Genomic DNA, 21,892 nt, shown 5'->3' on the forward strand with positions numbered 1-21,892 from the left:
CCTGCCCACGGCAGCTTAGGGATTAATGCAGAGGCTGCACCAGGTGTGCAGGTAACAGACACAGGCAGTGGAGAAGGGCACTACAACCAGCAAGCAGGAAAGAACTTTGTTCTCCCAGCTGACACATGCACTACCTGCCTATAACCACCTCTACTGCCATGAAAAGGCAGAAGAATTTGGTCCAGTCCAGAATTACCCAGACAACCCCCAAGAGAGGGCTTGGGGAGACAGATTTAAAGAATCTTCCTGAAAAACAATTCAAAATAAAGGTCACTGGACCTGCAAATAAATATGCAAGAGCTAAAGGATCAAGTTGGGAGAGAAAATACAGAAATAAAACAAACCCTGGAAGGACTTAAGACCAGACTGGATGAGGTGCAAGAGGCCATTAATGGAATATAATCAGACAACAGGAACACAGAGGAGCTGAGGCAAAGAGAGATAAAAGGCTCTCCAGCAATAAAAGGGTATTAAGAGAATTGTGTGACCAATCCAAAAGGAACAATATCCTCATTAGAGGGGTACCAGAAGAAGAAGAGAGAAAAAGGGATAGAAACTGTCTTTGAAGATATAATTGCTGAAAACTTCCCCAAACTGGGGGAGTAAATAGTCTCTCAGACCATGGAAGCCCACAAAATTCCCAGCACAAGGGACCAACCTAAGGAGGACAACACCAAGACATATAATAATTAAAATGGCAAAGATCAAGGACAAGGACAGAGTATTAAAGGCAGCTACAGAGAGAAAAAAGGTCACCTACAAAGGAAAACCCATCAGGCTATCATCAGACTTCTCAACAGAAACCTTACAGGCCAGAAGAGAATGGCATGCTATATTTAATGCAATGAAACAGAAGGGCCTGAACCAAGAGTACTGTATCCAGCATGACTATCATTTAAAGATAAAGGAGGGATTAAACAATTCCAAGACAAGCAAAAGTTAAGGGAATTTGCCTCACACAAACCACCCATACAGGATATTTTAGAGGGACTGTTCTAGACGGGAGCACTCCTAAGGCTAAATATATGTCAACAGAGAAAATAAAATCACGGCAAAGAAAGTAGACCAACCAAAGACTAACTAAAGGGAAAAAAATGAAATCAACTACTCACAAAAGCAGTCAAAGGAAATGCAAAAGAGTACAGAATAAAACACCTAACATATAAAGAATGGAGGAAGAGGAATAAGAAGGGAGAGAAATAAGGAATCATCAGACTGTGTTTATAATAGCCTAATAAGAGAGTTAAGTTAGATGGTTAGATAGAAAAGAAGTTACCCTTGAACCTTTGGTAACCACAAATCTAAAGCCTGCAATGGCAATAAATACATATCTTTCAATAATCACCCTAAATGTAAATGGACTGAATGAACCAACAAAAAGACACAGAGTAACAGAATGTATAAAAAAGCAAGACCCATCTATATGCTGCTTGCAAGAGATTCATCTCAAACCCAAAGACATGCACAAACTAAAAGTCAAGGGATGGAAAAAGATATTTCATGCAAACAACAGGGAGAAAAGCACAGGTGTTGCAGTACTTGTATCAGACAATATAGACTTCAAAACAAAGAAAGTAACAAGAGATAAAGAAGGACAATATATAAGATAAAGGGGTCAGTCCAACAAGAGGATATAACCTCCAAACACACGAGCACCAACATATGTGAAACAAATACTAACAGAATTAAAAGAGGAAATATATTGCAATGCATTCATTCTAGGAGACTTCCACACACCACTCACTACAAAGGAAGATCCACCAGACAGAAAATAAGTAAGGACAGAGAAGCACTGAACAACACAATAGAACAAATGGACCTAATAGATTTCTTTAGAACTCTACACCCAAAAGCAGCAGGATACACATTCTTCTCAACAGCACATGGAACATTTTCCAGAATAGACCACATACTCAGCCACAAAAAGAGCCTCAGTAAATTCAGAAAGATGGAAATTCTACCAACCAACTTCTCAGACCACAAAGGCATTAAACTAGAAATAAATTGTACAAAGAAAACAAAAAGGCTCACAAACACATGAAGGCTTAACAACATGTGCCTAAATAATCAATGGATCAATGACCAAATTAAAACAGAGATCAAACAATATATGGAGACAAATGACAACAACACAAAGCCCCTACTTCTGTGGGACACAGCGAAGGCAGTTCTAAGAAGAAAGTATATAGCAATTGGGGCCTATTTGAAGAAGGAAGAACAATCTCAAATGAATAGTCTGAAGTCACAATTATTGAAACTGGAAAAACAAGAACAAATGAGGCCCAAAGTCAGCAGAAGGAGGGACATAATAAAGATCAGAGAAGAAATAAATAAAATTGAGAAGAATAAAACAATAGAAAAAATCAATGAAACCAAGCAATGGTTCTTTGAGAAAATAAACAAAATAGATAAGCCCCTAGCCAGACTTATTAAGAGAAAAAGAGAATCTACACACATCAACAGAATCAGAAATGAGAAAGGAAAAATCACGACAGACCCCACAGAAATATAAAAAATTATTAGAGACTACTATGAGAATCTATATGCTAACAAGCTGGAAAACCTAGAGGAAATGGACAACTTCCTAGAAAAATACAACATTCCAAGACCGACCCAAGAAAAAACAGAAAACCTAAACAGACCAATTACCAGCAACGAAACTGAATTGGTAATCAAAAAACTACCCAAGAACAAAAATTCAAGGCCAGATGGATTCACCACCAAATTTTATCAGACATATAGAGAAGACATAATACCCATTTTTCTTAAAGTTTTCCAAAAAGTAGAAGAGGAGGGAATACTTCCAAACTCATTCTACGAAGCCAGCATCACTCTAATACCAAAACCAGGCAAATACCCAACAAAAAAAGAAAATTACAGACCAATATCCCTGATGAACATAGATGCAAAAATACTCAATAAAATTTTAGCAAACCGAATTAAAAAATACATCAAGAGGATCATACACCATGACCAAGTGGGATTCATCCCAGGGATGCAAGGATGGTACAACATCCGAAAATCCATCAACATCATCCACCACATAAACAAAAAGAAGGGGGAAAACCACATGATCATCTCCATAGACGCTGAAAAAGCATTCAACAAAATTCAACATCCATTCATGATAAAAACTCTCAACAAAATGGGTGAAGAAGGCAAGTACCGCAACATAATAAAGGCCATATATGACAAACCCACAGCCAACATCATACTTAACAGCGAGAAGCTGAAAGCTTTTCCTCTAAGATGAGGAACAAGACAAGGATGCCCACTCTCCCCACTGCTATTCAACATAGTACTGGAGGTCCTAGCCACGGCAATCAGACAAAACAAAGAAATACAAGGCATCCAGATTGGTAAAGAAGAAGTCAAACTGTCACTATTTGCAGATGACTTCATATTGTACATAAAAAACCCTAAAGAATCCACTCTAAAACTACTAGAACTAATATCTGAATTCAGCAAAGTTGCAGGATACAAAATTAATACACAGAAATCTGTTGCTTTCCTATACACTAACGATGAACTAGCAGAAAGAGAAATCAGGAAAACAATTCCATTCACAACTGCATCAAAAAGAATAAACCTAACCAAGGAAGTGAAAGACCTATACCCTGAAAACTACAAGACACTCTTAAGAGAAATTAAAGAGGTCACTAGCAAATGGAAACTCATCCCATGCTCGTGGCTGGGAAGAATTAATATTGTTAAAATGGCCATCCTGGAACAGGAGCCAAGATGGCGGCGTGAGTAGAGCAGTGGAAATCTCCTCCCAAAAACACATAGAGCTATGAAAATATAACAAAGAAAAATCTTCCTAAAATAGAGACCACAGGACACAGGACAACATCCAGACCACATCCACACCTGCAAGAACCCAGCGCCTTGTGAAGGGGGTAAGATACAAGCCCCAGCCCGGCGGGACCCGAGCGCCCCTCCCCCCGGCTTCCGGCGGGTGGAGAGAAACCGGAGCAGTTTTTTTTTTTTTGGCGAGCGCTTTTTGGAAGCCTTAGAGGGACGGGCCCCCGTTGCTGGGGAGGCAGGGTGGCGGGACCGGTGAGGAGGTGCCTGGGAACGGCGCCGGAGGACAAAGAATATCCCGCGTTTCTCCCTGCGAGACCTGGGGGCGGGTGCCTGAGACCGGTGCCTGAGGACGGAGGAGGTCGCGCGTTTTTCCCCTTTTTTTTTTTTTTTTCTCTTTTTGGCAAGCGCTTTTTGGAAGCCTTGAAGGGACGGGGACCCCAGTGCTAGGGAGGCACGGTGGCGGGACTGGTGAGCGGGTGGCTGGGACCGGCGCCTGAGGACAAAGAATATCCCCTGTTTTTCCCTGCGGGACCGGTGGGCGGATGCCTGAGACCGGCACTTGAGGACAGAGGAAATCGCGCGTTTTTCCCTTTTTTTTTTTCTCTTTTCTGCGAGTGCTTTTTGGAAGCCTTAAAGGGACAGGGACCCCGGTGCTAGGGAGGCAGGGCGGCGGGACTGGTGAGCGGGTGCCTGGGACCGGCACCTGAGGACAAAGAATATCCCGCATTTTTCCCTGTGGGACCGGTGGGTGGGTGCCTGAGACCAGCACCTGAGGACGGAAGAAATCGCGCGTTTTTCCCCCTTTTTTTTTCTCTCTTTTTTTGCCAAGTGCTTTTTGGAAGCCTTGAAGGGACAGGGACCCCGGTGCTAGGGAGGCAGGGCGGCGGGACTGGTGAGCGGGTGCGTGGGACCAGTGCCTGAGGACCAAGAATATTGAGCGTTCCTTCCCTGCGGGACCGGTGGGTGGGTGCTTTTTGGAAGCCTTGAAAGGACAGGGACCCTGGTGCTAGGGAGACAGGGCAGCAGGACCAGTGCGCGGGTGCCTGGGACCGGCACCTGAGGAAAAAAAAAAAAAAATCGCGTGTTTTTTCTTTTTTTTTTTCTTTCTGTTCCCTCTCTCATTGTTGCTGTTGTTGTTTTGGTTTGGAGAGTGCTTTTTGGAAATCTTAAAGGGGCAGGACAGGTCACTTAGACCAGAAGCAGGGAATCTGGGGATCTCTGGGCACTCTAACCCCCTGGGCAGCAGGGAGCACAGAGGCCCCTTACGGAGATAAATAGTCTCCTGGCTGCTCCCCCTCTAACGGGGCTCCACCATTTTGGAGGAACAGCCCCAGCCAGGCCAAGCCCACAGCAACAGTGGAGATAAACCCCAAAGCAACTGGGCAGGAAGCAGACGCCCTGTCTGCGCACAGCTGCCCAGCACAAGCCACTAGAGGTCGCTATTCTCCCAGGAAAAGGCTACAAACCAACAAGAAGGGAAGCTCTTCCAGCGGTCACTTGTACCAGCTCTGCAGACTATCTCTATCACCATGAAAAGGCAAAACTACAGGCAGACAAAGATCACAGAGACAACACCTGAGAAGGAGACAGACCTAACTAGTCCTCCTGAAAAAGAATTCAAAATAAAAATCATGAACATGCTGACAGAGATGCAGAAAAAAATGCAAGAGCAATGAGATGAGATGCAGAGAAAAATGCAAGAGCAGTGGGATGAGATGCAGAGAAAAATGCAAGAGCAGTGGGATGAAGTCCGGAAGGAGATCACAGATGTCAGGAAAGAGATCACAGAAGTGAAACAATCCCTGGAAGGATTTATAAGCAGAATGGATAAGATGCAAGAGGCCATTGAAGGAATAGAAGCCAGAGAACAGGAACGTATAGAAGCTGACATAGAGAGAGATAAAAGGATCTCCAGGAATGAAACAACACTAAGAGAAATATGTGACCAATACAAAAGGAAAAACATTCGTATTATAGGGATACCAGAAGAGGAAGAAAGAGGAAAAGGGATAGAAAGTGTCTTTGAAGAAATAATTGCTGAAAACTTCCCCAAACTGGGGGAGGAAATAATCGAACAGACCATGGAATTATACAGAACCCCCAACAGAAAGGATCCAAGGAGGACAACACCAAGACACATAATAATTAAAATGGCAAGGATCAAGGACAAGGAAAGAGTTTTAAAGGCAGCTAGAGAGAAAAAGGTCACCTATAAAGGAAAACCAATCAGGCTAACATCAGACTTCTCAACAGAAACCCTACAGGCCAGAAGAGAATGGCATGATATACTTAATGCAATGAAACAGAAGGGCCTTGAACCAAGGATACTGTATCCAGCACGACTATCATTTAAATATGATGGTGGGATCAAACAATTCCCAGACAAGCAAAAGCTGAGGGAATTTGCTTCCCACAAACCACCTCTACAGGGCATCCTACAGGGACTGCTCTAGATGGGAGCACCCCTAAAAAGAGCACAGAACAAAACACACAACATATGAAGAAGGGAGGAGGAGGAATAAGAAGGGAGAGAAGAAAAGACTCTCCAGACAGTGTATATAACAGCTCAATAAGCGAGCTAAGTTAGGCAGTAAGATACTAAAGAAGCTAACCTTGAACCTTTGGTAACCACGAATCTAAAGCCTGCAATGGCAATAAGTACATATCTTTCAATAGTCACCCTAAATGTAAATGGACTTAATGCACCAATCAAAAGACATAGAGTAATAGAATGGATAAAAAAGCAAGACCCATCTATATGCTGCTTACAAGAAACTCACCTTAAACCCAAAGATAAGCATAGACTAAAAGTCAAGGGATGGAAAAACATATTTCAGGCAAACAACAGTGAGAAGAAAGCAGGGGTTGCAGTACTAATATCAGACAAAATAGACTTCAAAACAAAGAAAGTAACAAGAGATAAAGAAGGCCACTACATAATGATAAAGGGCTTAGTCCAACAAGAGGATATAACCATTCTAAATATATATGCACCCAATACAGGAGCACCAGCATATGTGAAGCAAATACTAACAGAACTAAAGAGGGAAATAGACTGCAATGCATTCATTGTAGGAGACTTCAACACACCACTCACCCCAAAGGATAGATCCACCGGGCAGAAAATAAGTAAAGACACACAGGCACTGAACAACACACTAGAACAGATGGACCTAATAGACATCTATAGAACTTTACATCCAAAAGCAACAGGATATACATTCTTCTCAAGTGCACATGGAACATTCTCCAGAATAGACCACATACTAGCTCACAAAAAGAGCCTCAGTAAATTCCACAATATTGAAATTCTACCAACCAATTTTTCAGACCACAAAGGTATGAAAGTAGAAATAAATTCTACAAAGAAAACAAAAAGGCTCACAAACACATGGAGGCTTAACAACATGCTACTAAATAATCAATGGATCAATGAACAAATCAAAATAGAGATCAAGGAATATATAGAAACAAATGACAACAACAACACTAAGCCCCAACTTCTGTGGGATGCAGCGAAAGCAGTCTTAAGAGGAAAGTATATAGCAATCCAGGCACACTTGAAGAAGGAAGAACAATCCCAAATGAATAGTCTAACATCACAATTATTAAAACTGGAAAAAGAAGAACAAATGAGGCCTAAAGTCAGCAGAAGGAGGGACATAATAAAGATCAGAGAAGAAATAAACAAAATTGAGAAGAATAAAACAATAGCAAAAATCAACGAAACCAAGAGCTGGTTCTTTGAGAAAATAAACAAAATAGATAAGCCTCTAGCCCAACTTATTAAGAGAAAAAGAGAGTCAACACAAATCAACATAATCAGAAATGAGAATGGAAAAATCACGACAGACTCCACAGAAATACAAAGAATTATTAAAGACTACTATGAAAACCTATATGCCAACAAGCTGGAAAACCTAGAAGAAATGGACAACTTCCTAGAAAAATACAACCTCCCAAGACTGACCAAGGAAGAAACACAAAAGTTAAACAAACCAATTACAAGCAAAGAAATTGAAACAGTAATCAAAAAACTACCCAAGAACAAAACCCCGGGGCCGGACGGATTTACCTCGGAATTTTATCAGACACACAGAGAAGACATAATACCCATTCTCCTTAAAGTGTTCCACAAAATAGAAGAAGAGGGAATACTCCCAAACTCATTCTATGAAGCCAACATCACCCTAATACCAAAACCAGGCAAAGACCCCACCAAAAAAGAAAATTACAGACCAATATCCCTGATGAACGTAGATGCAAAAATACTCAATAAAATATTAGCAAACAGAATTCAACAGTATATCAAAAGGATCATACACCATGACCAAGTGGGGTTCATCCCAGGGATGCAAGGATGGTACAACATTCGAAAATCCATCAACATCATCCACCACATCAACAAAAAGAAAGACAAAAACCACATGATCATCTCCATAGATGCTGAAAAAGCATTTGACAAAATTCAACATCCATTCATGATAAAAACTCTCAGCAAAATGGGAATAGAGGGCAAGTACCTCAACATAATAAAGGCCATATATGATAAACCCACAGCCAGCATTATACTGAACAGCGAGAAGCTGAAAGCATTTCCACTGAGATCGGGAACCAGACAGGGATGCCCACTCTCCCCACTGTTATTTAACATAGTACTGGAGGTCCTAGCCACGGCAATCAGACAAAACAAAGAAATACAAGGAATCCAGATTGGTAAAGAAGAAGTTAAACTGTCACTATTTGCAGATGATATGATACTGTACATAAAAAACCCTAAAGACTCCACTCCAAAACTACTAGAACTGATATCGGAATACAGCAAAGTTGCAGGATACAAAATCAACACACAGAAATCTGTAGCTTTCCTATACACTAACAACGAATGAATAGAAAGAGAAATCAGGAAAACAATTCCATTCACCATTGCATCAAAAAGAATAAAATACCTAGGAATAAACCTAACCAAGGAAGTGAAAGACTTATACTCTGAAAACTACAAGTCACTCTTAAGAGAAATTAAAGGGGACACTAATAAATGGAAACTCATCCCATGCTCATGGCTAGGAAGAATTAATATCGTCAAAATGGCCATCCTGCCGAAAGCAATATACAAATTTGATGCAATCCCTCTCAAATTACCAGCAACATTCTTCAATGAATTGGAACAAATAATTCAAAAATTCATATGGAAACACCAAAGACCCCGAATAGCCAAAGCAATCCTGAAAAAGAAGAATAAAGTAGGGGGGATCTCACTCCCCAACTTCAAGCTCTACTACAAAGCCATAGTAATCAAGACAATTTGGTACTGGCACAAGAACAGAGCCACAGACCAGTGGAACAGATTAGAGACCCCAGAAATTAACCCAAACATATATGGTCAATTAATATTTGATAAAGGAGCCATGGACATACAATGGCAAAATGACAGTCTCTTCAACAGATGGTGCTGGCAAAACTGGACAGCTACATGTAGGAGAATGAAACTGGACCATTGTCTAACCCCATATACAAAGGTAAACTCAAAATGGATCAAAGACCTGAATGTAAGTCACGAAACCATTAAACTCTTGGAAAAAAACATAGGCAAAAACCTCTTAGACATAAACATGAGTGATCTCTTCTTGAACATATCTCCCCGGGCAAGGAAAACAACAGCAAAAATGAGCAAGTGGGACTACATTAAGCTGAAAAGCTTCTGTACAGCGAAAGACACCATCAATAGAACAAAAAGGAACCCTACAGTATGGGAGAATATATTTGAAAATTACAGATCCGATAAAGGCTTGACGTCCAGAATATATAAAGAGCTCACACGCCTCAACAAACAAAAAACAAATAACCCAATTAAAAAATGGGCAGAGGAACTGAACAGACAGTTCTCCAAAAAAGAAATACAGATGGCCAAGAGACACATGAAAAGATGCTCCACATCGCTAATTATCAGAGAAATGCAAATTAAAACTACAATGAGGTATCACCTCACACCAGTAAGGATAGCTGCCATCCAAAAGACAAACAACAACAAATGTTGGCGAGGCTGTGGAGAAAGGGGAACCCTCCTACACTGCTGGTGGGAATGTAAATTAGTTCAACCATTGTGGAAAGCAGTATGGAGGTGCATCAAAATGCTCAAAACAGACCTACCATTTGACCCAGGAATTCCACTCCTAGGAATTTACCCTAAGAACGCAGCAATCAAGTTTGAGAAAGACAGATGCACTCCTATGTTTATCGCAGCACTATTTACAATAGCCAAGAATTGGAAGCAACCTAAATGTCCATCAGTAGATGAATGGATAAAGAAGATGTGGTACATATACACAATGGAATACTACTCAGCCATAAGAAGTGGAAAAATCCAACCATTTGCAGCAACATGGATGGAGCTGGAGAGTATTATGCTCAGTGAAATAAGCCAAGCGGAGAAAGAGAAATACCAAATGATTTCACTCATCTGAGGAGTATAGGAACAAAGGAAAAACTGAAGGAACAAAACAGCAGCAGAATTACAGAACCCAAAAATGGACTAACAGGTACCAAAGGGAAAGGAACTGGGGAGGATGGGTGGGCAGGGAGGGATAAGGGGGGGGAAGAAGAAGGGGGGTATTGGGATTAGCATGCATGGGGGGGAGGGAGAAAGGGGAGGGTGGGCTGCACAACACAGAGAGGACAAGTAGTGACTCTACAACATTTTGCTAAGCTGATGGACAGTAACCGTAATGTGGTTGTTAGGGGGGACCTGATATAGGGGAGAGCATAGTAAACATAGTATTCTTCAGGTAAGTGTAGATTAAAAATTTAAAAAAAAAAAAAAAGAAAGAAAGAAAGAAAAGGGGGATTACTCCTTAACAGGATAAAACTATTGGTAAATCAAAGATCAACGCATGCTTTAAATATCCTTAATGTTGATCACTTAAAGGGTGTCAGATGATCAGCTATGGAGGTACTCTTTTCTGATAATATTCCTTTCTCTTAATTAAAAAAAAAAAAAAAAAAGCAGTTACTGTGTGCTGACCTCCAATGAGTTCTGCACAGTGGTATAGAGGGCATGTCAAAGTGTGGGCAAAGGGTCTGTTTGTTTCTACGCAGAAGATCAAGGCCTAGCTTGGATACCCAGAAAATGAACTAAGATACGATATGAGGAGGAGCTTCCGGCATCAGCAATCTCTGGAGGACTCGTGCCGGGGGATGATCATCAAAAAGCCTCCACAGGGATCCGGACGATGCTGCGGTTGTGGCTGCATCCAGCCCACCATCTCCTGGACTTGCCATGAGAAGGAGGAGGGAGATGTCTAGGCTGGCATGTGCATACAGTGAGACAACGAATTTGACTGGATCTGTACTGTTGGAACTCAACCAGGAGTTGGGAGGGGTGCAAGTTGTAGCACCCCAAAATCTCATGACTATAGACTATCTATGGTTAAAAGAACATATGGGATGTGAACAGATCCCAGAAATGGGCTGCTTTAATTTGTCTGATGGTTCAAGTACAGTTGGAAAATATCCATCATATCATAGATAAATTTTCACAAATGCCTAGGGTGCCTAAATGGTTTTCTTGGCTTCACTGGAGATGGCTGGTAATTATGGATTTGCTTTGTTTATGTCACCGTATTCCTATTATGTCAATATGTGTGTGCAAATTAGTTAGTAGTTTAAAACCTATACATACTTAAGGTACTATACAAGAAGATATGTCAAAGAAATAATCAATCCTCCCAAGTTTCCTTCATATGCTACATCTATAGCTTTTCTTCTTCCTTCCTAATTACAAACTTTAAATAGAATTCGTGCCTCATATCGAATTTACCGAGTATCATAATTCCTCCAGGTGGTAAAGATACCTCGAGACAAGTGCTGGGCATAGAAGCCACAGGGCATAAATCTGCAAAGAAGTAAAAAGCTAACCTTTGCAAACAATATGGCTTCTCTCTCACTTACCAACTTTACATTTCCCTGTATGGCCCCGGAAGATGACTGGTTAGCCAGAGACGGGTAAGATTCCTCAAGGGAGGAACAACCTAAGACAGGCACAGTCGCAGGGGGGCCATCAGGTGAGAATTTGGGGATCAACAGAGGTGAGGCTCAGAACCTCACCCCCCCTGCTTTGAGAGAAATCTTCTGCATCTGTGGATGTCTTGCTGCCCTTGTCTAGCCTGGATTAATACTTAGTCCATAGGCACACACCTGATCATCTGATCATCTACATTTGCCTTCTTACAGCACTAAACTATGTTTTCTACCTTTATCTTGCATCTACCTACCACTTCAGCATTTTATTAAAAATAAAAATAATAATAATAATAGGAGAAATGTGGGATCAACATATAAATCAAGTACAAAAATCAAATGAATATTCATATTTGACCTGATGGTTTATAGTTCATAATGCGTGATCAAAACCGAAAGTTTCTGTGATGACTGCCCTTGTACTGTTCACCATGTAAGAATTTATTCACTCTGTAAGAATTCGTTCACCATGTAAGAACTTGTTCGTTATGCTTCAGAAGATTGGAGACTGACGAGAATTAGGCTTGAGATGGATTAATGATTGTACATTGAGCATTGACCCCCCTATACTGAATTTTATTGTTGTTAACAACCATTTGATCAATAAATATGAGAGATGCCCTCTCAAAAAAAAAAAAAAAAAAAAAATGGCCATCCTGCCCAAAGCAATATACAGATATGATGCAATGCCTATCAAAATACCAACAGCATTCTTCAACAAACTGGAAAAAGTTTTTTTATATGGAACCACAAAAGATCCCGAATAGCCAAAGCAATCCTGAGAAGGAAGAATAAAGCAGGGTGGATCTTGCTTCCCAACTTTGAGCTCTACTACAAAGCCACAGTAATCAAGACAATTTGGTACTGGCACAAGAACAGACCCACAGACCAGTGGAACAGAAGAGAGAGTCCAGATATTAACCCAAACATATATGGTCAATTAATATATAAGGGAGCCATGGACATTCAATGGGGAAATGACAGACTCTTCAACAGCTGGTCTTGGCAAAACTGGACAGTTACATGTAAGAGAATGAAACTGGATCATTGTCTAACCCCATACACAAAAGTAAATTCAAAATGGATCAAAGACCTGAATGTAAGTCATGAAACCATAAAACTCGTAGAAAAAAACATAGGCAAAAATCTCTTGGACATAAACATGAACGACGTCTTCATGAACATATCTCCCCAGGCAAGGGAAACAAAAGCAGAAATGAACAAGTGGGACTACATCAAACTGAAAAGCTCCTGTACAGCAAAGGACACCATCAATAGAACAAAAAGGCAACCTACAGTATGGGAGAATATATTCATAAATGACAGATCCGATAAAACGTTGACATCCAAAATATATAAAGAGCTCATGCACCTCAACAAACAAAAAGCAAATAATCCAATTAAAAATGGGCAGAGGAGCTGAACAGACAGTTCTCCAAAGAAAAAATTCAGATGGTCAACAGACACATGAAGCGATGCTCCACATCGCTAATCACCAGAGAAATGCAAATTAAAATCACAATGAGATATCACCTCACACCAGTAAGGATCACCACCATCCAAAAGACAAACAACAACAAATGTCAGTGAGGTTGTGGAGAAAGGGGAACCCTCCTACGCTGCTGGTGGGAATGTAAATTAGTTCAACCATTGTGGAAAGCAGTATGACGGTTCCTCAAAAACTCAAAATAGAAATACCATTTGACCCAGGAATTCCACTCCTAGGAATTTACCCTAAGAACACAGCAGCCCAGTTTGAAAAAGACAAATGCATCCCTATGTTTATCACAGCACTCTTCACAATAGCCAAGATATGGAAGCAACGTAAGTGTCCATCAGTAGATTAATGGATAAAGAAGATGTGGTACATATACACAATAGAATATTATTCAGCCATGAGAAGAAAACAAATCCTACCATTTACAACATGGATGGAGCTATAGGGTATTATGCTCAGTGAAATAAACCAGTCAGAGAAAGACAAGTATCAAATGATTTCACTCATCTGTGGAGCATAAGAACAAAGGAAAAACTGAAGGAGCAAAACAACAGAAGACCCACAGAACCCAAGAATGGACTAACAGTTACCAAAGGGAATGGGACTGGGGAGGACGGGTGGGAAGGGATACGGGGGGTGAGGGGAGAGAAAGGGGACCTTATGATTAGCATGTATAATGTGGGGGGGGGCATGGGAGGGCTGTGCAACACAGAGAAGACAAGTAGTGATTCCACAACATCTTACTATGCTGATGGACAGTGACTGCAATGGGGAATGTGGGGGAAACTTCTTGATGGGGCAAGTCTAGTAAACATAATGTTCCTCATGTAATTCTGATGATAGATACCAAAAAAAAAAAGAGAGAGAGATCCCTGTTTTGATCCCGGGTGTGTGTCTTCGGAGCAAGAGAGCTTGAAAGCGATGGAGGCACACCCACCTCTTACCTGGCAACGTGGGACTGGCAGATGATTTTAATTTTCCTTTTCATTTTCTTTTCTCAACAATCCACATTCCCTTCAATGAGCATGCATTACTTTTGCAGTCAGATAAAATATAAAGGCGCGTGGTTTGGTTTAGGGTAAAGGATTTTCACTGGGACCTTCCCAAGATTCGGGACAGTGTCCCCCTACTCCCGCGACGCAGAGGCGGGCAGGGGCGTGACCGAAATTCGGGGCGTGGCCAGCGGCGGGCAAGGGCACGGCCAGAGCTCAAGGCGGGCGGGGATTTGGCTGGAACTTGGGGCGTGGCCAGGGAGGTGTGGGCGTGGCCGGAGGTTTGGGCGGGGCTGGAGCGGAGCTCGCCTGGGGGCCGGAGCTTCCGCGGTGTCTCCCCAGCTGTCCGCGGCCCGACTCCCCACCGGGCCCTGCGCTCTCGCCATCCCGGGCGAGGTGGTCTGGTGAACCCTCAGCACCCCGCGTGCCCCGCAGCTCACTTTCCCGACGGACAGACCCGGAGGTCGGTGACGCCAGTCGCTGAGTGACACACTGGGGCTCCAGCACCGGGGCACCGCCCTGCCTCCGCCCGCTGCGCGAGCTGCAGCCACTTCGACCCCAGGCGAGGACAGCGACAGCGGGGCGCTCATCCCCAACTCGCTCCCCGGGGCATCTTCCCCAGGTTGCGAGGCTGACGGCGGGCCGCCGCCGGTGCGGAAAGGGGACGAAGGTAGATGTGCCCCGCAGGACTCCCTGGAACTGAGCCACACCTTCTGCGCACAGGGCCTTTGGGTGCCTGAGTGGTAGACCACAGACCATCCCGCTGAGCCTCCGCGTCCCCACGTGTGGTTTGCCCGGCCCGGCAGGGGGACCAAGCGTCAGCCTGGCCTCCCCAGGAGAGGGCAGCCCGCCCCGCCCACCGGGCTCTGCCCTCGGTAGATCCTGTCACCCTTCTACTGTCCTCCTCCACACCGCCACCACCTCTGTACCTGCATTCTAGGGACCAGTCACAGGTGTCGGGTGGAAGAGGTTCTGGACACCCTGTAACATTTGAAAGAAGCTGGTTCAAGGGCACTTGAGCGGTCAGCACGTTGTGGGGGATGAGATTTCTGCAACTGGATCTTGGGTCTCCTGTACACCCGACACTGAGTCAGGCAAAAAGTTCTTCCCCAAGGACACACGTTGGAGTGGAAGTACTGCCGTCCTCCCTCCCTGCTGAGAGCTGCTCGCCCCTTCCAGGGGACATGGGCGTTTTGTTGGAGAACTTGGTGAAAACCAAAGGAGTGACAGACTTGCGTCTGGGGAGACATCTGGGAGAGAGAGACCTCAGGGGTTAGCATCACTTACCTGGCCAGCAGCAGTGATGCTGGGAGCGTTGGTGAGGTTGCCCCAGACCTGCTGTCTCTTGGGTTTTCCTTAGCAATGCCCGGACACCATCATCGGCACCTTTGGAGACTAGAATGAAACGCGGAGCTGCAGCAACCCTTCTGTCCAGCCCAAAGAGTGCCAGGAAGGAAACCCTTTTATCTCCCAAGACCATTGACTGTCACCTGGAGAGACGCTGCGTTGTTACAGGAATCTGCAATACTACCTGTGTAGCTTAGAGAATTGTATCAGATCGCTAAAGGTTGCACTGTGTCACGCCGGCTTGAATTCCACCTTCAACCTTTTCATAATTTACCTGACTTAAACCTCACTGTTGTAGGTAACCGGCCAGAACATGAGAACTGAGCATTTTCTTAGGCATTGTTGTCCCACATGGGCAGAAAAGCAGCCACTAGCTCTGTAGAGTTACTGCACACTTGAGATGTGGCTGCTCCAAGTGGAGACTGTGCTGGTGAGCATAAAATTCATATTGAATTTTGAAGACGGTATGGAAAGAAAAGAATAACATTTCTTTTTCACATATTTTGTTACATGTTGAAATAGTATTTTGATATACTGGGTTAAATATTAAAATCAATTTCACCTTTCCTCTTTTTTAATGCAGCTAATGAATGTGATGTATTTGGCTCAGATTATGTTTTTAATGACTGGTCTAGGACATACCTCTAAAAGCATTTCTCCGTAAACTCTAAAGCAAAATGCAAAATTCTTTTATTTCACAAAAACATGAGGGATTGTGATTCAGATTTTGTGTCTCTTTATCCCCTTCAGCTATTCTACAAAATCTCAATCATAATATAAATCAGTCATGGGGATAAAAGTACAGCACACAGAATATAGCCAATGGTTCTGTAACATCTTTGGTGACAGTAACTACATTGGTTGGGATGAGCATTTCATAATGTACGTAACTGTTGAATTACTATGTTGTATACCTGAAACCAATATAATATTGTATATTAACTACACTTCAGTAAAACACACTTTTTAAAAAATCATGAGGGATTGTTACTGTTTGGAAGGGCTGTGCCCAGGCACTTTTCATAGGTACATGCCTGGTATCTATCCCTGTTCCTGTACAATGAGTCCTGGGTCAGTGGCAAGTGATTCATGGGCTTCAGGACCTCAGCACAGTGATTTCGAGTCCAGAGTGGAAGACAGCAGTGCTCTGAAGCATTCCTGTTACTCCTGAAGAGATGGAGGGGTGCTCCTCCTCCCTCCCTGCACTCTTGGAAATGGCCTAAGAACATGAGTTTTCCTTCACAGAAGCCGGATCTTTACAGCAGTGTCAGAAGGGGAATCTCCAGGGAGGGAGAGGCTACAGCCCAACTCTAATCCCCTTCATCTTCCTCTTGGGCATTGGGGGAAGGAGGCATTGAGTTGCAAATCAGCTGTGCATCCACCACTTTCAGGAGGGTCCATGCCCAGGAGCAGAGCCCTCCTGGACACTGCAGCCACAGCCAGGGCAAGGTAGGATTATCACAATAGGTGGTTGCAGGGGGTCAGCAGAAACACCTGAAGTAATATGAATGTACAAAGCAATGCTTCGGGAAGTCAGGTCATGGCTTGTTCTGGGTGCTCAAAGATCTCATCAGTACAGTTAGGTGCAGCGTGGTGGTATACAGCACACCCTATGGCTTCTGTCTTCACAGGATCGTGGTCTGAAAGGTGAATACATGGGGCACATATCCAGAGGAAGTTCACTCCCCTCACACCATGGACCTTGTCTCCCAACAGCTGTGCAAAGGACTGGGTGGGAGGCCATTTCTCTCCCACTGTGCTTCAATTTCTCTTGCTCAGGGAAATGTGGAATGAGGGAGAACAGACGATTTTCAACATTCGTTGAGTACTCACAGTGTACCAGGTACGAGGCTGGTATATGGAGCAACAGGAAGTATGACTCCATTTTATAGTTGTGGAAACTGAGACGAGATCATTTGAATCACTGAAGCTTAAATCACTTGGCAGACACACAGCTAACGAGCAGCAGACTCCAGACTTGAGCAAGGCTGGCCGTCTTCATGGCCCATAGTCTCTCAGTGACACCGCAATGGGCAGCAAAGCCTGCACGGGTGCCCTTGCATCCACTGTGTGCTCTCATCTTTGGTATTCAAAGGATATTCTAGGTCGAAGACTCAAACTGTTAAGAACCGTTGTAGCTGAGATGCTTGGGCGACTGGGTCGCAAGGCTGACATAGCGCAAGTCAGGAGAAAACTTTATCTTTTCTCTGGTGCTAGGGAAACTTCCAAGGGAGGCTTCGTGGTGCTGGTGACTGGGTCCTGATTTTTTCAGCTCCTTGAGTTTCTGCCTTGTGTGGGAACTTCCTCTGACCTGGGATCAAGATCCAGGGACTGTGAGAAAGCCATTGGAGCCAAGACTGAGTGTTTTAATTCATACATTAGAAAAGCCTAACCCATTTTCTAAGATAACGATGCCAACAGCCCATCTCTCAGCATCTTACACCCAGAGCGCCCACTTTGTGAGAACCTGAGCTTCAAGGTCATTAATTCCTGCAGCCAGCCACACTGCTTAATGGGAGCTGGGGCAGAGCATGGCCAGTCCGGCACAGCTGCTTCCAGAACAGCCCTTGCCCATCACCTTGCCAGCTGCCCACGGCCCACACCTGCCCCCTGCACCCACAGGGCTGCAGTGTACAGTGTCGCTCACTGCACGCCCTCCCCAGCTGTCTTCCTGGCACATTTTCTGCTTCCATCTCTCAGATGTTTTCTCCATCCACCAATCCCACCTGCCATCTTCTATGCCAGCAATTACTCAAAAATTCTGTTCTTGTACTTCTTTGCCTTGAGAGCCATTATGGATTTTTTTGAAGTTCAGTGAAATTTGGAAAGGACAAGATAGAAGCATCCAGTTTGCCATGAGCTTTGCCTTGTGAATGTCCCTGCTTTCACTTCACTAGGGGAAGGTGATGACAAATGGGGTGTCCAGGTAAGGTGGGTCAATTGGCTATGGCTTCAGCACGAGCAAGCTGCTTGATTGTGTCTGGCTTATTTCCTGCCATGTTTTAAGTTAGCAAATTATAAAATGATGCTTCTTTTAAAATTCTCAATCAGTGACTCATGTAAAATGCAGCCTAATTGTAGCAGTTACATCCTTCAATAAATCTGTGAGATATCTTGGTTTCTGACCAAGCAGAGAGAGATTTTAAAATCAAGACTCACCTACCCATAGAAAGCAGATCCTGGCCCCAAGGTAATTAATATCAGTATTAGCCATGAGTTTACCCAATTAATGCTTCTCTCTTCCTATCTGCTTCAGATAATATTTTTCCTTAGGAAGATTTAAAAAATGTGTTGTTGAGCCAAAAGTTCCTTACATTCTTGGAAAATACCTAATCTCCGGCTCTCCTGAGATTGAATGCATTCTCCCCACCCCCACCTGGCTGACTGGTGACCCACTGTACACCCTTCCTCTCTAGAACCTTCTTCTCTACCCTCTTTCCCAATTCTCAGCAAAACAATCAAAGCACATGCCCAAATGTATTTTTATTTTGCATACATAGGAAACAGGACCCTATCAAAAGAGAACTAAAAACAGAAAAGAGCCAAGTGTTGCAGAAGAAAAACATTCACAGATCTGCTCCAAGTTTACTCCTAACTGCTGACTCTATAGGACTTGACATCGGAGTCTAAGCAGTAGGCATAATCCACCCACAGCACAGAGAAGATGACGATGGCTGGGAAATGTCACCACAAGTCGATTTTCCATATACCGTATCAGTGTTCACTATAGCGAGGTTTTCACCCGCGTTAAAGAAAAACAAAACTTACTTTACACAAACATGGGAATATAAAATTGTCAAGCACTACCTAAATCATTCAGTGTCTCAAGCACATCTGCTATCAGAAAGATAACACAATTGCACAGTGGCCTTCTGTATGCCTATGCAGCTGTACCCTAATCTGGTTCCGGGGCAGCTCTTACTGCTGCTCTGCTGAAACAGGAAAGGGAGAAGTTGGAAATGACCAAACAAATGCCCTGGTGGATGAGGAACTGCCTGGACCCAAGTTGCCCTTGGGTGTAAACAGCCAATGTTGTGCTTAGTCGTCTCATAGGAATCAAGGACCTATGTGTGGGGAGGTAATGTAGTCAGGGCAGGAGTTCAGACGAGGGCAGTCGAAGACCCCGGCAGCGGCACCTCTTCACAAACTGTGTTTCCAAGGGCTTTTGTCTGGCTCCACGCATTTCCTGTAGGATTCCCTTGGAGGTTCCCAGATTCTCCGTCGTTAAAGTCAAGTCAGCCTAAGGGGTCACTGCAGCCCATCGAGATTTCTCACCCCTGCTCCTTACAGGATGTCCTAGCAGAGCAGGACACCAAGACTCCTGGTCTAGGGTGATGAAAAGCACTAGTACCCACTCGAGTGAGATGCCCTGGTGCTCAAGGTCAGTGAGTACAGATTTCCAACCCCACCTCAGAGTCCCACTGTAGAGGAACTGATCTTCCCTGCTCACTGCCAACAACCCCAGTGACCACCTGTAAAATCCAAGGGTGAGACAGGTTTCTTGGCAAGGATTTGCATTTTTAACCATTATCTTCTTTATTCTAATTTTCATTATATTGCCAGTGAAATATAATTAGTACTTTTTGAAGAGATCTCCCTGAAGTCCTGGCATTTCCTGTTACTGTCTTTCTCAGCAAGCTCCTCCTCTTCAGAGCCCAGCACACACCTGCTGAGAGCAAACAAAGGCCTTGCCCTGGGCACATCTATGAAGCATGGACCCAACTCCCCAGCCAGATGTCCTCTCTGCTTTTAACGTGCCTGTCAACATCCCCCACCAGAGCTGCCCTGGGGAAGCATGCTGAGACCATTGGTCATGATCAAAACCAGCAAGCTGCTGATATTCAGAGTAGACATTCTCAGTCTGACCTCAAAGGACAGGACTAGGTACACGAACTTCCAAAAAATGCAACAAAGAAGGGGGAAACATTTTTTCCCAAGTCAGACAGACCAGGAGCTCATAAAATGCAATGTCGCCGTGTGCAGCACGGAGCAATTTCCCGTGAATTTAAATATCTTCCTTTACTGGTTTTCAGATGACTGTAAACATCCAGCTTGGCCTGGACCTGGGCCCTCATCTTGAGGTGAGAGCTGTGCACAGCACTTGCCCAGCCCTGGCTGTGCAGAGAGGAAGCCTCTCATCTTCAGGAAGTTCATGGAGATAGGAAAGTGCTCCAGGGTTTCTTCTCCACCACATGTCTAACAGCTGCTTGATGAGGAAGACTGACAGGATGAGGCTCCCCCAGCAAACTCCGTGGGGCCTACCGTCAGTGAGCTGCCTGCTGTCGCCAGGCTTTCCCTGTGGTGGGAGGGAGCTCTCCTGGGCCAGGCACCTGGCCCCTCCGTGGGCTCACCTGCCATACCGCCTGGCCTTGTGCCCCCTGCTTAGTCTCTCTCATGAGATCTGGGCGTGCTACCTATGTTGTTAACCACTGGGGATTGTCCCCGCTCTGCCAGAGCACAAGTCACATCAGAAATAGAAGCAACAGAGGAGACATGGGGTGAATTCCAAGCCCCACCCCATGGAAGAGGGAAAGGGAGCTGTGCTTGCTGTGAAGGCGTCACTGAGGAAGGGGCCCTTAGTGGCTCATAGGACAGGGACAGGGAGGCGGAGGGAGAGGGCCCCTCCCTGTCCCCCTGTGAGGTGCTGGGCAGCACCCCACTACTTGGCCTTCACCACCTGTTCATATGGTGGGGGGGGGGTGTTGCAGTAGGAAGGGGGTGGTGGGTAGGCTGTGCTTCCCTGAGGTGAGGTGGGCTGGACCTGGAAAGCCATCGCCATGGAGGTCCCAGCAGGATTCATGCCTGGCCCTCCAGGGTCGGTGTAATAAGGCAGCCCCGGCTGGTGGACTCCTGCAAGACAGACGAACAGATGTGAGCACAGCAGAGAAAACCCACTGCCCATCACACCCAGAGCACAGCCAGGCTGGAGGGGCCAAGGAGACCACCACCCTGGTCATCCACTCAGCTGACAGGTATCAAGGCCAACACGCCCAGCCATAGTAAGGCATCTGGGGTGAGGTAACTAGCGAGGTGACACACAGGTCCCTGGCCTCATGGAGCTTCTAGTCCATTGGGTGCAGACAGCTCAAAGACCCCACACAAACTCACAAGGGTGGCTAAGTGACAGGAGGGACATTAACAGAATCAGGCATGGTATGAGCAGGGTGCAGACATTGCTAATTTGAAGCCTAAATTATCAAGGCAGCTGTGTGAAGAGGTAGTCAAGTGGGTA

At 44.3% G+C, this 21,892-nt stretch overlaps 2 protein-coding genes across 7 annotated transcripts in view; one reads left to right on the forward strand and one right to left on the reverse strand.

The window, feature by feature from the left end:
• Positions 1-21,892, forward strand: part of LOC118967753 (LanC like glutathione S-transferase 2) — a 177,603-nt gene that overhangs the window by 126,001 nt on the left and 29,710 nt on the right. The gene's annotated exons all lie outside the window — the stretch shown is intronic.
• The window catches only part of VOPP1 (VOPP1 WW domain binding protein), a 148,843-nt gene continuing 146,069 nt past the window's right edge, over positions 19,119-21,892 (reverse strand). For all 6 annotated transcript variants that reach the window (XM_036994957.2, XM_036994956.2, XM_036994958.2 and 3 more), the window contains one exon: positions 19,119-21,510. In XM_036994957.2, coding sequence (XP_036850852.1) covers positions 21,320-21,510 — 191 coding nt within the window. In that variant the 3' untranslated portion in view covers positions 19,119-21,319. The remainder of the gene's footprint in view (positions 21,511-21,892) is intronic.

The sequence above is a fragment of the Manis javanica genome, chromosome 6, assembly GCF_040802235.1.
Source record: "Manis javanica isolate MJ-LG chromosome 6, MJ_LKY, whole genome shotgun sequence".
NCBI lineage: Eukaryota > Metazoa > Chordata > Mammalia > Pholidota > Manidae > Manis > Manis javanica.